This window comes from Aspergillus fijiensis, assembly GCF_003184825.1.
Source record: "Aspergillus fijiensis CBS 313.89 unplaced genomic scaffold BO72scaffold_28, whole genome shotgun sequence".
In the NCBI taxonomy this organism is placed as follows: Eukaryota; Fungi; Ascomycota; class Eurotiomycetes; order Eurotiales; family Aspergillaceae; genus Aspergillus; species Aspergillus fijiensis.
The window spans coordinates 49,979-66,507 of record NW_024469004.1 but is presented as its reverse complement, the minus strand read 5'-3'; the positions used below and the strand labels follow the sequence as shown (position 1 = coordinate 66,507).

General features: G+C 54.8%; 5 protein-coding genes across 5 annotated transcripts; 3 read left to right on the top strand and 2 right to left on the bottom strand.

The window, feature by feature from the left end:
- Positions 1 to 3,934: 3,934 nt before the first annotated feature.
- Positions 3,935 to 5,005, bottom strand: argB (ornithine carbamoyltransferase; the record flags this gene model as incomplete). Its single annotated transcript, XM_040941356.1, has 1 exon — positions 3,935 to 5,005. The coding sequence occupies one exon, from the start codon at positions 5,003 to 5,005 to the stop codon at positions 3,935 to 3,937; it is 1,071 nt and encodes a 356-aa protein (XP_040800499.1).
- A 1,360-nt stretch (positions 5,006 to 6,365) lies between these two features.
- BO72DRAFT_459463 (putative amino acid permease (Can1)) lies at positions 6,366 to 8,108 on the top strand (the record flags this gene model as incomplete). The annotated part of the gene is made up of 2 exons (XM_040946423.1): positions 6,366 to 6,579; positions 6,634 to 8,108. 2 exons carry the CDS (start codon positions 6,366 to 6,368, stop codon positions 8,106 to 8,108), a joined length of 1,689 nt encoding a protein of 562 aa, XP_040800498.1.
- Positions 8,109 to 8,848: 740 nt separating this feature from the next.
- BO72DRAFT_345367 (sucrase/ferredoxin-like domain-containing protein) lies at positions 8,849 to 9,847 on the top strand (the record flags this gene model as incomplete). The annotated part of the gene is made up of 2 exons (XM_040940655.1): positions 8,849 to 9,028; positions 9,137 to 9,847. Coding segments are annotated over 2 exons (891 nt in total), but the record flags the coding sequence as incomplete, so codon positions are not given.
- An 800-nt stretch (positions 9,848 to 10,647) lies between these two features.
- Positions 10,648 to 12,252, top strand: BO72DRAFT_448753 (NAD(P)-dependent alcohol dehydrogenase). Its single transcript, XM_040944865.1, has 2 exons — positions 10,648 to 11,017; positions 11,093 to 12,252. The coding sequence occupies exons 1-2, from the start codon at positions 10,845 to 10,847 to the stop codon at positions 12,099 to 12,101; spliced, it is 1,182 nt and encodes a 393-aa protein (XP_040800496.1). The 5' UTR covers positions 10,648 to 10,844; the 3' UTR covers positions 12,102 to 12,252.
- Positions 12,253 to 13,053: 801 nt separating this feature from the next.
- On the bottom strand, positions 13,054 to 16,272 carry BO72DRAFT_496987 (putative DNA repair protein Rad4; the record flags this gene model as incomplete). Its single annotated transcript, XM_040948667.1, has 4 exons — positions 13,054 to 14,966; positions 15,025 to 15,370; positions 15,424 to 15,627; positions 15,718 to 16,272. 4 exons carry the CDS (start codon positions 16,270 to 16,272, stop codon positions 13,054 to 13,056), a joined length of 3,018 nt encoding a protein of 1,005 aa, XP_040800495.1.
- Positions 16,273 to 16,529: the final 257 nt, after the last annotated feature.

Here is a 16,529-nt window from a genome sequence, read left to right as displayed (position 1 = left end):
TAGTCTCAGCGTATGCCTTTCATTGAGAGTATAGTAAAGTATTGGTAAAGTCTTGGCGAAGCCTTATCAAGTCAAAATAAGAATTCTTGGAATCCGCAAAACATATAAATGAACTCGCCAAGAGGTCATAGAAACCCGTAACAGCTAGAAGCAAACCCTCACAATTTAAGGTTTAACAAATACTTTCAGGTCAAGTACACCATCTCCGCTACATTCTAATCTTCTTAGACCATATTTCAAGAGTGCTTTGATGAGGTTACACAACAAAAACATCAAGATGGAGAGCGTTGTTGGTTCACGTGACGATATCTTCCAGCTGCATGTGTCACATGACAGCGCGTTTTCTTCGTGTCACCAGAAAACAACATCTACCTCATCATACCCAAATCATTATCTTATCGATGATACAGCAACTCATGGGTGATCAGCAATGGACTGTATCCTAGATGGTCTCAATTCCTCCCAGTCCACTGCTGTGACATCCCCGGCTTCTATCTTGCAGGTCCTCGCGCCACCGGGTTCGGGCAAGACAAAGACCCTGACGGCGCGCGTCGCGTACCTTCTGGCGCATCACAATTACCGCCCTCAAGATGTCATCTGTTGCACATTCACTATCAAAGCCAGCCGGGAGATGCGAGAGAGGCTGACCAAGTTGATTGGTGAGGACTTACAGAAAAGACTGCTCCTGGGAACCTTCCATTCGATCTGCCGGCGGTATCTCGTAATCTACGGCCACTTGATCGGATTGAAGAAAGGCTTCGGGATCGCCGACTCCGGTGACAGTACGTCTATCATCAAAGTGGGTCAAGCCTCTTTCTTGTTGATCTTTGCGCGACCGTCTTCATAGTGAAGCTATATTGACTTGTGACAATTGGCAGAAAATTATCAAGCGGCTGCGCGTCAGTATCGAGCCTGGAGCTGCTAGAGGACGGATTTCTCGCCAAAAGGCTCAGGGAGTCGGTCCAGATGAGGTTGCAGCAAGGATACAGATAAAGAACAAGACCACGGAGCAATGGGACTTCGTCCAGGTCTACCGCGAGTATGAAAGGCACCTGGCGGAGTCGAATCTGCTGGACTACGACGACCTGCTTGTGCGATGCGCCGACCTCCTGAGACAGCATCCGAAATGTGTTTCGAATATCCAAGCCGTCCTGGTAGACGAATTCCAGGACACCAACCTCATTCAGTATGAGCTCATGAATCTCTTTGCATCCCAGAACAAGCGCATCACCATCGTCGGCGACCCGGATCAAAGCATCTATGGGTTCCGCTCCGCAGAGATCAAGAATTTGGCACGCATGCAGAAACTATACCGCGACACATCCGTTGTCTTACTAGAGAACAACTATCGGTCGTCTGGGTCTATCCTGAATTCGGCACAGGATGTCATCGAGCAAGACACCTCCAGACCAGCGAAGAAGCTGCAGCCAACACACAGCGTGGGAACCATGCCTGTGCTGCGGAAACTGGTAGATGCCGAAGCTGAGGCGCGATGGATCGTGCTCGAGATTAAACGTTGTATCGGGACGACAGGCAAGCTCCTCAATTACTCCGACTTTGCCGTGTTGCTTAGGACGGCAGCTCTTTCTCGACGTATCGAGTCAGCAATGGGAAAGAATGGAATTCCGTACCGGATGGTTGGAGGCTCGAAATTCTTTGACCGAGTCGAGATCAAGCTGCTTCTGGACTACCTCCGGGTCATCAGTCATCCGCAGAACAGTGAAGCCCTTACCCGTGTCATCAATACGCCGTCTAGAAGAATCGGAGAAGAGACAATCAAGGCGCTCACCACCGGCGCCGAGAAAGCGAAATTGCCACTCTGGGACTATATCAAGGGTGTCGCGCAAGGCCACCGGTCAGCCGATTGCACTCTTTCAAAGCTCACTAATCAGGGCCTTTGCACATTTGTTGGAATTATCGAATCTGCTCGGAAGAAGCTCAGTGACACCACTGATAGTTCATCGCCACGGATCCTCCTTGACCACGTGATTAAGAAACTAAATTTTCGAGAGTATCTCAAAACCTTGCACGGATCTAATGAGGAAAATCGGTGGGCCAATGTGGAGGAGCTGCTGACCCAGGCAGACGATACATCTGGCTCAGACGCCCAAAATCCCGAAACCGAAAGTCTTCCCTTGATAGAGGGCCTTGAGCAGCAACAGGCGCACCCCGGGGAAGAAGCATTGTCTCGGTTTCTCGCGAATGTGGCACTGTCCAGCGAGGTCACACTGCAAGAGGAAGGCTCGGAAGCGAATGTCTCAAACGAGAAAGTCACGATCTCGACCATCCATGCGGCAAAGGGACTCGAATGGCCCGTCGTCTTTGTTCCCGCCGTGTACAATGGCAGCATCCCCCACTCACGCGCCGAAGACTCCGACGAAGAACGGAGGCTGCTCTACGTAGCAATGACCCGAGCGCAAGCACTGCTCTACTTGAGCCAGCCCCTCGAACAGTCGCAGGGAGGCGAGATGACCAAACTGTCCAATTTCCTTCCGGAGGAAGTAGTCGGCAATAGGTTTCGCTTGGTCGGCCCTGTCTTCAGCGACGATGTCGTTCATGGGATCGCAGACATCCTCTATCGACCTAAACCGGAGGAAGTAGCAATACAAGAAGCCCAAAGCACACTTACATCATTGTTTGATGACCGGTGGACGAAGGAAGGATACGAGCAAGTCGATCCTTCGCTTCAATATGGTGATCGGAGAGCAATGGTCGAGGGGCCGTACTCGAAGAGAAAGCGGTTTGACCAGCCTCAAACTGCTGAAACTGACACATGGCTTCCTACTCCATCCCTAGGATTCTCATCAGCCCGAAATTACATCGCTGCAAGCAATGCCGTGGTCGAGGATTCAGCCACCGCAAAACCCGGTGCCAAAAGGAAGGCGATTGGCAGTGGTCCCGGTCGTAGGCCCGACGCTTCCCAGAAGACACTTTCCGGCTTCCTAGGCCTGCCCTCCTCGCCAGCTACTACGACGGGGGTCGAGGTTAGTGCCAAAACTCTCTCAGTGTCAGGCCAGAGAGGGACGTTGTCTGTACCCCCAGCCCAGACGAGACCGACGAATGCCGCGGCGAAAGGATCGATTCCGAAACCATACACCATGCATCGACCGCAAGTGCAGCGGCTGCAACCACCGCGACCCGCCCTCGAACCATCGCATCCGAATGCATATACGTGGCTGGCCGAGCCCACGGACCTCTCGCGGATGCCCAAGTCTCTAGTCCAGAACAGCCACGAAACTTCTGTTCAGCCGACATCAGCTGGCAGTATGAATACATATTCTGCAAGTACCGACCAGCTATCTCGGCCCGTCAGCACGTTCCACACGACCACAATGGCAATGGTCCAGAACCAACCGCCAACGACGATGCGAAGGACCCTGGGGATCCGTCGGAGTAATGTGGATGGCTGGCAGGCGCGGATGCAGAGGGAAAGTCAAGGTCGGTGAGACGGAGCCAGTTGGTGCTGAAAGATGGTCCACCGAAAGATTAGGCGTGACGGGTGAACCTCTATAAGAATGGCTTCGTATAAGTGCGTTGATCGAGCACCGATGAGTAACTAGCTTCTACATAGCACGCATATACCCCCAGGTTGGAGAAAATATACCAATGTTGTTGAACATTACACGAAGGTCTGAATTTGGGCGAGTTCCAAGCCTGTAATGCACATCTCTCTCAAGTGACGGATGCATGAATACTCTGATCTACCAAACGATAGACACTAACCTCCTATTACTGCACACTTATATGAGCCTTGAATGAAATCATAATAGCCTCCGGACTCAAATTCGGGTCCATGCAATTCATTGGAATAGTGCTTAGACAATCCCCCTCCCGCCTCAACATACTCCACCGGATAAAGTGCTTATACACGCTCATTAAAACAGAAACAGGAGCTTTTTTTGGTTCAAAAGTACACGATCCCAGATTTCCCCATCTACTCGATCTTGCCCTTGTTCACAACGAACCCTTCCAAGGCGGAGATGGCAGCCCACAGGCGGTTCTCAGCCTCGGGGAAGACCAGCGAGCGTTTGCTGTAGAAGACCTCATCGCTGACCTCCTCGGGGTGACGAGGCAGGCAGTGCATGAACTTCCAGCCCTCGTTGGCGCCACCGCGCTTGGCCAGCTCGGGGGTGATCTGGAAGCCGGCGAAGTCCTGGAGGCGCTTGCGGGCCTCGGCCTCCTGGCCCATCGAGACCCAGGTATCCGTGACCAGCACGTCGGCGCCCTTGACCGCCTCCTCGGGGATATTCGTCTGGATGAGCTTGCCCGGGTTCTGGACGTTCTGGCCGGCCTGCTGGATGAGCTCCAGCATCGGGGCGGGGATCTCGTAGCCCTTGGGGGTGGCAACGGCGAGATCGACGCCCATCTTGGCGGCGCTGATGGCCATGTCGAAGAGGACGTTGTTGGCGTCGCCGATCCAGGCGATCTTGAGGCCCTCGAGGCCGAGGCTGGAGAGGTGGTGCGCCTTCGGGGTGAAGGTCTCGTGGAGGGTCTGGAAGTCGGCGATGGCCTGCAGCGGGTGGAAGGAGTCGCAGAGGGCGTTGATGACGGGGACGGAGGAGTGCTGGGCGAGGCCGGCGACGTCGGCGTGCGGGCCCACGCGCGCGACGATGCACGAAACCATCGACGAGACCACTACCGCGGTGTCGTACAGCGACTCGTTGACCCCGAGCTGGATGTCGTCCTTGCCCAGAAACATCGGGTGGCCGCCCATCTGCACCACCGCGCCCTCGGTCGAGATCCGCGTCCGCGTGCTCCGCTTGCTGAACATCATCGCCACCGTCTGGCCCGTCAGCGCGCCCAGCAGGTTCTGCGGGATCGCGCCGGACTTGATGGCGCGCTTGTGGGCCGAGGCGTTGCGCACCAGCGTCGCGAACTCGGTCGGCGTCAGGTCGGCGATCGAGAGCAGATGGCGCGGCGCGAAGGGTGAGGTCGGCGGCAGGGTCTGCGAGGCTTGGTGCTGCAGCAGCTGGCGGGTGGCCGAGCTGCACCGCGCAGCGGTCATTCGGAAAGCGCCGGGCATGATTGATGTAGCTGTGTCGGGGTTGGAATTGAGCTGTAGCAAGTATCCAGACCGGCTATATAACTCGATCGTCGATGGCGGTGTATGACTCAAGTGATGTACATGATGTCACGTGATGCGGGCAGCGACGCCGGTGACTCGTCTGTTTGCAGCGTTTGCAGCGTTTGCAGTCCGGGGGAGGCAAACTGATAACAATTGCCAATTGTCCTGACTCATATCCATTGGTGATGACAATCGGCTAAGAAAAACTTTCCTGGGCTTTTTATCCGGACAGCCCAGGTTCACCAAGGAGTCCCAGCCATACCGAGATTCAAGCGAGTGTACGGGTGTATCGAAGAAGCGAATACGCAGTCCCGTAGGACAGAAGTCACACAGTGCGCTCGTCGAATTCCTTACGGGCCATCCTGCCTGTCACCTATGTGGGCAATTCGCTATTCTTATGTGAGAAGCACACAGCAACCGCCCCGGCGCCCTGAACTCAAAGCGAAGGAGTGGCCCTAATGCACTGTACCAAATTTCCCGGTGCCTGATGGACCCGCACTGCCGATGGCAGCTTGATGAGAAGACAAATGCTAGTGCCAAAGTGCCTACTGCCACATACAGTTTTGCCTACCAAAAAGTGGAAGGTTCTTCTGATTCCATCCAGACTTCTAGCGCCGGTCGGAAACAACGCCACCGGAGTTCCGCCGGGGCGTGTCAACCACGTGATATTTTCTCGAACGGTCGAACTACGAGTATGAGCCACGTGATCCCAATCGATAAGCATTTGGTCTGTATGAACTCATCACGAACTCCCATGCTTAATTCGAGCTTAAATCCTACATCGACCATTTGGGATCCGTGTTCGTGAGCAAATAATTGCGCCAACTGAGGATCCAATTTCTATCTCTCTACACAGTAAATAAATATGACTTCCATCCATGTGAAACTGAAACTGACAGTCGCCCCCCCTCGCCCAGAGCTTTACATAATAGTGAGCTCCAGCCCGCCGAGGGAGTGGGGCAAATTCTCTCGTTTTTCCCTTTCCCGCCTTTCCCACCGAATGGAACATGACGAAAAGCCGATCCAATGGTTGCAAGATGCGCGCTGGTTCCGAGTGGCAGCAGCACCCATCCCAGATTTTGTTTGATAATGAAAAATGGAGAAAACTCTGCCTAGAGCCACATTTGTCACTTAACCCAGCTTCCTCCCCCATCCTACTGACGTTTGCCTTTGCCTGTCACTGTGACGCTGCACACTTTCTGCAAACCCAAGCTCTCTGGTCCAAGTCGTTGGCACGCTACCTACTCCATTACGGTAGAATCTCTGCTCTCGGGACCTGTCTTTCGATCCCTCCGCCAACATGGGCGAACAGGACAACATCGCCCCCGCGAATAAGCTGGGCGTCGAGAGTGTTGTTGATGACCCCAATTCCTCCGACAGCAACAGCGGGCTGCGGTCGCGACGCCGCTTCGGATCGGCGCAGGAAAATGGAAAGGATATTGAGAGTGATCACGAGGACGAGGGCAAGCTGAAGCGCAACTTGAAGAACCGTCATCTGCAGATGATCGCTATCGGTTCGTTTTCCCGTCCCCTCCTACAGGTTCATTACGGAACTGATTGGTGAATAGGAGGAACCATTGGAACTGGTCTGTTCATTAGCAGTGGAACAGCGCTGGCAGAGGCTGGTCCGGCCGGTGCCCTTATCGCATACGCCTTTGTCGGTTCGATCGTGTACTCCGTCATGTGCTCCCTGGGAGAGATGGCAACCTATATCCCCGTTCCCGGTGCCTTTACCTCCTACGCCGCGCGTCTCGTCGATCCGAGCTTGGGTTTCGCCATGGGTTGGATTTATTGGTTTAATTGGGCGTCGACCTACGCCGTCGAACTGACTGCTACCGGTATGATCGTCAAATACTGGGACGAGAATTTGTCCGTCGCTATCTTTATCGGAGTTTTCTGGGTTGTCATCTCAGCAATCAATTTTCTTCCTGTCGGGTTTTACGGCGAGTTGGAGTTCTGGTTCTCGCTGACCAAGGTATTGACTGTGTTGGGATTCATGATCTTCGCTATCTGCATTGACGCCGGAGTCGGCAGACAGGGCTACTTGGGCTTCAAGTATTGGCACAACCCTGGCGCCTTTGCACCCTACTTGATCACTTCTGATTTGTCGGTGGGGAAGTTCGTCGGTTTCTGGGCGGTGCTCATTCAGGCTGGTTTCTCTTACCAGGGTACCGAGCTTGTCGGTGTTGCTGCTGGTGAGACCGAGAACCCTCAGAAGACTGTCCCTTCTGCCATTCGCAAGACCTTCATCCGCATTCTGATCTTCTTCGTCTTGACCATTTTCTTCATCGGTCTGTTGGTGCCTTATGACAACCCCAATCTCGCTAGCGATGCCGGCAACGCATCCGCCTCGCCCATGGTTATCGCCGCCAATCTGGCTGGTGTCAAGGTTCTTCCCAGTCTGATCAATGCGGTTCTTCTGACGGTCGTTCTCTCTGCCGCCAACTCCAATGTGTACAGTGGTAGCCGTGTTCTTCTTGGATTGGCTCAGGAAGGTTTCGCGCCCTCCTGCTTTGGCTGGGTCACGCAGCGTGGTGTGCCATACGTCAGCGTTGCTTTCACCGCTCTCTTCGGTCTTCTGGGATTCATGAACGTGTCGAGCTCCGGAACCACTGTGTTCAACTGGCTCGTCAACATCTCTAGTGTGGCTGGTTTCATTTGCTGGACGTCCATCAACGCCAGCCACATCGCCTTCATGAAGGCGATGGCTGCTCGCGACATCTCTCGCGAGACCCTGCCTTACAAGTCCTGGGGCCAGCCTTACCTGGCGTGGTACGGATTGTTCTTTAACCTCCTCATTACCTTCACCCAGGGATTCACCGCCTGGATTCCTCACTTCAACGTTTCCGACTTCTGGGTTGCCTATATCTGCCCGGTCCTCTTCGTGGTCTTGTATATCGCACACAAGGCGTGGTACCGCACCTCGTTTGTCCGTCCTCTTGAGGCGGATCTTGACACTGGCAGACCGCAGTTCACCAACTGGGAGACCTCGAACCCCAAGGATGGGTGGGGCAGAAGGCTGTGGGATAGCATCATGGGCTAGACCTGTGCATTTCATCATAAACGTGGAGTTTTATACGCCCTCTAGATAGTGGGTATGTCGAGGTCATTATTAGATCATCGTGGTGTGGTTGTGCCGATCGGCATCTGCTTTGAAGCAAGTTCTTGTATATACTATCAGCTGGGTTGCATTCATCTGCCATATTTAGCATTAGCTCGTTTAAATCTGTACTATAGACTTCATTCAATTTATGGTTTCTTATTGAGTTCAGTCGTATAGTATCATGGAACATTGAGTCCGGTGACTGGTTCATCGACCGATAAGATAAGAGCGAGCGGACCTGCCATCATTACCGGATTATTCATCATCGATTGTTATCTCCGAAGTCTCCGAATATGCCGAGCGGGTTTCTGGCATTCATGCAACGATAATTCGACTCAAGTTTTCTCTCACTTACAGAACCTAGGACTCCCTGCAGCGCTTCGCTGGACTCATCCTGATCCACTCCTCGATAGCTCCTGTATTCTGACCCTTTCGAGGGCTCCACGGACATGGCAAGGTCACGACAAATAATCGACCTCGCAGTCTTGAGCTGCCGGTTTCCCAGACTCACCCAGAAGCCCAGCTCAACGCTCGCAACCAGCGCGCGCCTCTTCACGTCGTCGGCTACAGTACAATCCCGACATGGGCGCATTCCCCTTCACATTCCCCCACCATTCCCAGTGACCAAGTCGTGCCCGGAGCCCAGCTGCTCATGTCCTCCCACCCCGGATCTGCCCGCGCCGATTGACCACGACCAGGCTCTCAATGGCACAATGGCGGCCTACGCGGAGCAGCTTCTTGTGTGCACCGGTCAGAGGGACTGGACGAGCCGCATAGAGGATGATGGTGAGGGACACAGCTGGGGGGATCTCGTGCGGGGTCTGAAGGGTCTACTCGGACGCGGCGGGCGATTCGCCGACGTAAGTTTGTTACCCTGCGCTGTCACCGCTGTACAACAGCGAATCCGCTCGCCCTAGCGCTACAAGTTCACCAGAAATAGCCACTGACATCTACGCCACCTCGAACAGCCCTACCATAACATCCTCATCACGAATTCCTCGTTCGCGCCGTCATCGCAAACGTCACCAGCCTCGTCCTCGTCCCAACCAGCAGCCTCCGCCTTCCTCTTCCCCAGCTTCAAATACTTCCCTTCCATCCCCACTCAACCATCCCCGGAGAACACAGAGAACACAGACCTCTCAACCTTCGTCCAAGCCCATCTCCTCCCCACCAAAGCGCGACACGGCGGCCCCAGCCGCCGCCCGGAACTAGCGTCCGCCCTCCCCGAGGCCATCGACCTCCGGCACTCGCCCGTGGTCCTCATCTGCGGGCACGGCGGGCGCGACATGCGCTGCGGCGTGATGGCGCCCGTCCTGGAGACGGAGTTCCAGCGCGTGCTGCGCGAGAAAGGGTTCGCCGCTGCGGACGGCGACGGCGACGGCGACAACGCGGCGAGGATTGATCGCCCGGACCGGGCGCATGTCGGGCTGATCAGTCACATCGGCGGGCACAAGTACGCTGGAAACGTCATCGTGTATATCCCGCCGGGGATGACGGTGGTGGGGGAAGACTCAGCTTCGGCGGTGCTGCATCCGCTGGCCGGGAAGGGGATCTGGTATGGGCGCATTGAGCCCCGGCATGTGCAGGGCGTGGTGGAGGAGACGATTCTGGGCGGAAGGGTGCTGGCGGATCACTTTCGGGGTGGGGTGGATCGGGAGAGTGGGATTTTGCGGTTGTGAGGGGGATGGTGATGGTGATGGTGATGAAGATAGCAGTAGACGACGTTGGTGCACTCTGTATATTAGCGAGGGAAAATACAATAGATCTCTTCTTCTTCTTCTTCTTCTTCTTCTTAGACGGGATAGATTTGACGATTCTGGATCCGGCAGGGGGAAGAGTAATCATGGATCCATGATTGAGCCTGGAGTAAATCTCTGGTTGGGTCATGTGCACAACAACGGGTGGTTCGGGTGGTTAAGATAATGGAGCACGGAATACGGAGTAGTTACTGCACTCGATAACTCGATAACTTATTTACAAATAGTTAATCCTCCGGGATGACAACAAAAAGGCGGGGTGCCACCGGAGAATTGCCGTTTTGCCATAGTGGGGCATCAACCCCACACATCCCTCTCTGTCTCTCTCTCTCTCTCCTTCTCGCTGCAAAAGTGGCCAACTTCTAGAATCCCCCTAGGGTCACATTCTTGAAATTGTAACGGCGGCATGGGTGTAATGAAAACAAACACCCAATGCCCTCAATTGGTGATGTTCAGGAGCGAATTAACCGAGCAGTTTGCATGCAATCCACCAAGGCTTAAATTGGGCTGAGACAATCTTCCGGTTATGCTTGTCCTTGTGACTGGAATCGTCAACCATACGGAGTAGTTAGCTAGCTATAGATAGATAGTTACATAGTAGTAGTACAGGAAAAGTAAGAGTACGGAAAGAACCCCGCTGGGCGGGGAACCCACCGGGTAAATACATGAGTAGTAATTGGTGGCAACTTGGATCCATTCCATCCCATACTTCGTTGTTTTCCATTCGATCCCATCTGTCTGCAGTCCAGCTCCAATGCTGATCATGGAGGGGCTCAAGCCCTTCCGAGTTTGACTATTAAAGCTTCCTGCGCCGCTCTTTTGCCATCATCCTCAATCTATCTCTTCCTCTCTTCCTCCTCCTTCTCAGCGTCCCTTCACTCCCCCGCCCTATACCCAATCTACCCCCGTCTTCAGCACCATGGCCACCGCAACCGTCACCGCGCTCGAGAAGCCCAACATCGGTGTCTACACCAACACCAAGCATGACCTGTGGGTCGCGGAATCCAAGCCTACGCTGGAGGAAGTGAAGAGCGGCGAGAGTCTGCGGCCGGGGGAGGTCACCATCCAAGTCCGTAGCACTGGAATTTGCGGGTACGTCTTTTCCCCTTGGCCCCATTTCTTTCGAAGCGAAGAGTTCGACCAACTAACCATCAACGACACCACCAGATCCGACGTGCACTTCTGGCACGCCGGCTGCATCGGCCCGATGATCGTGACGGGCGACCACATCCTGGGCCACGAGTCGGCGGGCCAAATCATCGCCGTCGCGCCGGACGTCACCTCCCTCAAACCGGGCGACCGGGTCGCCATCGAGCCCAACATCATCTGCAACGCGTGCGAGCCGTGCCTGACGGGGCGGTACAACGGGTGCGAGCGGGTGCAGTTCCTGTCGACGCCGCCGGTGGACGGGCTGCTGCGGCGGTACGTGAACCACCCGGCGATCTGGTGCCACAAGATCGGGGACGAGATGAGCTACGAGGACGGGGCGCTGCTGGAGCCGCTGAGCGTGTCGCTGGCGGCGATCGAGCGCAGCGGGCTCCGGCTGGGCGACCCGTGCCTGATCACGGGCGCGGGGCCCATCGGGCTGATCACGCTGCTGAGCGCGCACGCCGCGGGCGCCACCCCCATCGTGATCACCGACATCGACGAGAGCCGGCTGCAGTTCGCGCAGTCCCTCGTGCCGGGCGTCCGCACCTACAAGGTCGACACCAAGAAGTCCGCCGAGGAGAACGCCGCCGGCGTGATCCGCGTGTTCAACGACGCAGACTCAAACTTTGACATCGACGGCCCGACCACCCTCCGCCCGCGCATCGCCCTCGAGTGCACCGGCGTCGAGAGCAGCGTGTGCTCGGCCATCTGGAGCGTCAAGTTCGGCGGCAAGGTCTTCGTCATCGGCGTCGGCAAGAACGAGATGACCATCCCCTTCATGCGCCTCAGCACCCAGGAGATCGACCTCCAGTACCAGTACCGCTACTGCAACACCTGGCCCCGCGCCATCCGCCTCGTCCGCAACGGCGTCATCAACCTCCACAAGCTCGTCACCCACCGCTTCGCCCTCGAGGACGCCCTCAAGGCCTTCGAGACCGCCGCCAACCCCCGCACCGGCGCCATCAAGGTCCAGATCATGAGTTCCGAGGAGGATGTCGCCGCTGCTTCCGCTGGTCAGAAGCTGTAGTTGAACCACCCTTCACGAAAGAAATGAAAATGAAATTGCCTGCTTTTAGTTATGTATGTGTGTAAGTTTGTTTGCTTTGGTTTGGTTTCAGGGTACTTAGAGAGAGGTGACTGGTCGCCTTATACACCAATTAAATTGGATTTCTGGTATTCTTGTTCTTCGATTTGTCGTGCAAGTAGAGTAGAATGTCTTTGGTATGGTATTTGTTAGTGCTGCGTAAAAGCACCGTATAAAATCTTCATCGTTTACGCACGCAATGGACTAAATATGTTTAATAAGTAGTCAGTCTCGAAGAGTGTGAGGAAATGACTGAATCCAAGATCCGGGGGGCAGAGGAACAGGAACAAGAACAACGTAGTCAGTTTAGTCTACTGGCCCCGCAGCTCTAGCTTTTAATATAGATGCATAGATGCATGGGATGCGAACTGTCTCCCCGGGTCCTCACATCGTTTCTTTGCGCTGTGTGTTTGACTTTACAGGGGAGCGAGTGCACTCGATCTTATAGCCAGGCTAACGGGCTAACTTATACTAATCTGCATGAATACGATAGCCTGAGGGGGAGGGTGAGTGGAGCCGGGGGGGGATTCGTCCACTGGTACATGGATTGAGAGAGGTCTGGATGGTTGGTTTGGCTGGATTCGGAGGGATAATAGACCCCGCCGTACGGTCGGAGATCTGATCTTTCACTCGAACTAGAGACTGTGGATGAATGTGCTAAGATCTTCCGGACTAGGTAGGATTTGCATATCCAGGTTCAAGTTGGGTTGCTAATGCTGTATAGTAGAGAAGCACGAAGGTGTTATCGAAATTACAGAATTCATGCATTTCATGTATTCATCATTGTTGACGTTATATCCCTACAAGTATTGATTCTGGCTTTCCGAAAATGACGATATTATAGTTCTATAGTCCAGAAACTCAGACGCGATTGGCCAAAATCCAACCATCTTGACTAATCCGACATGAGCCACTCTGGAATCGCATCCTCGTCGTCCGGATCCTGTGATAGTAATGATGTCTCACTGTCTCTGCGTGAGGAGGGATCCGAGGCTTGGGATTGTACGGGGTATAGGAGTGGGTCAGGAGCGTCGGCTGGCGCATTCTCGGCCGGGGATAGCGCTTTGCTGGTGTCCTGTGCGGCGGAGGGGAGAGGTTCCTGCGAAGGTGCGCTATTATTGGGTCGATCGAGTTGGGCAGTGCGCGGGGTTGTGGAGGCCTCGCTGGTGATGTTGTCTGACAGTGAGGGTTCGATGGACTCCTCTTTCGCCTTCGGGACGACAACTAACGAGTAGCGCGGTGGTCCGGCTGGGCTTGGATGCGGAGGTGTGTCTCGAGGCGCAGCGGGGTCGAATTCCGATGTCGCGGTCTGTGGTGGGGGCACTGCAGGCGCAGTCGACATGCTAGCATTGCGACTTGTAGATGGCTCATCGTCCAGGTCCATGGGGCCTTGTGAGGGCGATTCTGGGAGGAAGCCGCCTCCTTCCATTGAGGCGTCTGGTGTCTCTGTGTCTGATTCCGGTATGAAGCCACCACCTCCCATCGATAGTCCTGCTATCTCCGTGTCTGACTCCGGTAGAAAGCCCCCTGCCATCGACGGTTCTGCTGTCTCCGTGTCCGGTTCAGGTATGAACCCACCATCTCCCGGTGTCTCTCCGTCCAATTCAGGAATGAAGCCTCCTCCCATGTCGTCATCCACAGGCCCATCGCCCTCCTCGCTTGGTTCAACATCCGCACCCTCGTCGACATCATCGCCCTCAATCGCATAGCCTTTGACCCGCTCCGCAATTCGAAGTTTTAAGAGCAGGTGCTTCCACGCTCTCAACACCTCTGCGGTCCGCGTTTCCAGCTCGTCATGCAGTCTTTCCTGCTCGAGGCCTTCGATGACCTCCTGAAGCGCTTCGCGATATTCCTCCGCAACAATCACACCAGTATAGACAGCAGTCCCGTGGCGTCCCTGGAAGGTGAAGCCGGTTACAGCCGCCGCAAAGTCAACCCCAAGCAGTCGAGCCGCATGCGCCGCATCCGGGTGGCCGATATGGATCCCACCGGCCGGGACCATGCTAGGTACGTAGACATCCAAATTCCCGTAGACGTTCTTGGGGACTCGTCCGTCCACAACGGGCGGCGGAACGTAGACCTGAGTCTGAAAGATCGCGTAGAGAGGGGTCTCCGGGGGTGGTGCATCACGCTCTTCGTCATCATCCTCGGGCAGTCCGCTAGCCAAAGGTTTGCGGGCTTTGACACGCTTCAACGGCTGTTCGCCCGTTTTGATATCTCGGCCCAGCCGGTACCATTTATCGGCGCTGCGCACAGTCTGGACGTCCGACCGGCGGTATACCGGCTCTAAGACCTGGGTTTTAGACCCCGGTTTGCCGAGGCTGACCTGTCCAATCACTCGCTTCGGATGAATGACCTCGCTCCGTCGTAGGTGGCGTTCCAGCGCGTAGACGGGGTGGTCCTTGAAATCTTGGATGTTGCGAGGCATGGGTTCGGCGGCGGTCTTGGCCGTGAGCTCACTGACTTCTAACTGGTCGCGGTCTTCGAGGAACGGTTTCTCGTAGACCCGAAGTGCGCGATCCCACCATGCTGCGTTGCGGGTGATGGACTCGACGCGGAACTTGCGGGTTTTGGCATTGAACGCCTTGCTGTAACGGCGGGTCACATCTCGAGCGGAGGCATCGTCCTCGAATGCCACCACGTAGCTTAGTAGATTGTTCGGATCGGTGGCAGGAGGCTCGAATTTGGACGGTTTCGCGAGGGACCTCGTGACTAATGGGTCGACAGGGATCCATTTATTGATTGCCTCGTTGAATGCTTCCACCCAGAACACCGGGTATGACGACTCTTGACTTCGAGAGTATGGAACTTCGATGTAGAGATTAGCATGTTATCATTTCGGTCAGGAAAAAGCATGATGGCCTACTTTCTCTGGGAGTGGTCGACGGACGTGGTGGTTTGAACCCTGGCCGGGTGAGTCGCTGCACACCCGATCGTGACTTGACCCGTGTTGAATCGTCCGAGGATTTCTCCGAGCTGTCTGCTGCCATGATAAATGTCTTGCCTGTCGATACGTTCGAGGTCATTTCCTTAGTGGCGCCCGAGAAGGGCAGAGGCTGCAGAGAGCAGACCAGCCGGGCCTCCACAGCTGCGGAACGTAGCAAAGCACAGAACAATTGTGCACCAAAATCACGAGATCCTTGCAAGGTTTTCGCTTGTTGCCTGAAATCTTCGAGCGACGTGAACACTTCGGCATTAGAGAGGATTGTTTCCTGGTCCAAGGTCAACCAGGGTACATTTACATCATGAAAGAGGTGAGTAATACCACTCTGTTCTTTAGAGCATCCGGGCCCTGAGCCCAATGTGGTCGCTTGAGGCCGGGCTTTGTTACTTTGAATCGTTTACTAAATGCGTCACTGAGCTGGTTCAGACCGTCTATGAACGTTGTAGACCTGGAATGCTCTGGTTTACTCTCGGGTGGGTGCAGCAGAGATATGACCTGCTTCGATATCATTCTCTTGAGTGCGCCCTAGTACGATAGTCAGAGCTGGAGAGCCGTTATAAGCTATTCTCGCATGCTACTGTCACAGGTGCCAACGATAATAGAACCAGAACATACCTGAAGCTCATCATCATTGCACCATCTATTACGAATCTGTACGTGGCGTAAAAGGCAGAGAAGATGGACTTTGTGGATGTCAAGTCTCAACCGCTTCTCTGCGGCCGTTATCGGCTGCCGTCTAAGTGCTCCTTTCCGTTTTTCACGATCTTGTGGTCGGTCCAAGGTGATTTGGATCGACGAGTCATCTGATAGCGCTTCGGAGACTGCAGGCTGCAAGCTGATGTCTTCCCACTCCATGTCCGACTCTTCGGACGAGGACGAGGGCGAGTCATACACCGTCTGAACCTGTCGGCTGGTGGTCTCTTCATTATCGACTGATGGCGGAGCCTTTGGAAGTTCTATTTGAGCGCTGAGCATCTGAGTTCGTCCTGCCATTTTGCGTCTCTTTGGTGTGCGGTCATCATCGTGGAGCTGAGGCTCTCGCGCCTCGGCCTCGGCCAGCATTTCCCTGTAGACTTGGGGAATTCGCTGGTCTTCACTCGATCCATGCTGTTGGTTTCGATCACTCTGAGTGCGCCGCGTTGAGCGACGGGCAGGAGTGTTGACTGCCATTCAAAGACACGGACTGTATGTACAGAGGGGTAATATGTACTCCGACGCGCCGAGGATCAGGCGGACATCATCCGCGAGATGGGATCTAGAAGCCTTCCTATGACGCAGTGGGCTCCAGGAGCACGTGATAGGTTTGCAGTGTTTGCAGGGTAGCTATCTCCCCGCTCGAGTGTGTTACCTAGATTGGACAATGAAATGCACCGAATCTGATGGATAACTGCTTGTTAATTGAGCTTCACTTGCAATCATGCTGTAGC

Coding starts and splice junctions, on each gene's coding strand:
- BO72DRAFT_448753 (XM_040944865.1), top strand. CDS start 10,845: ATGGCCACCGCAACCGTCACCGCGCTCGAGAAGCCCAACATCGGTGTC. Junction 11,018..11,092: donor CGTAGCACTGGAATTTGCGG/GTACGTCTTTTC, acceptor CGACACCACCAG/ATCCGACGTGCACTTCTGGC.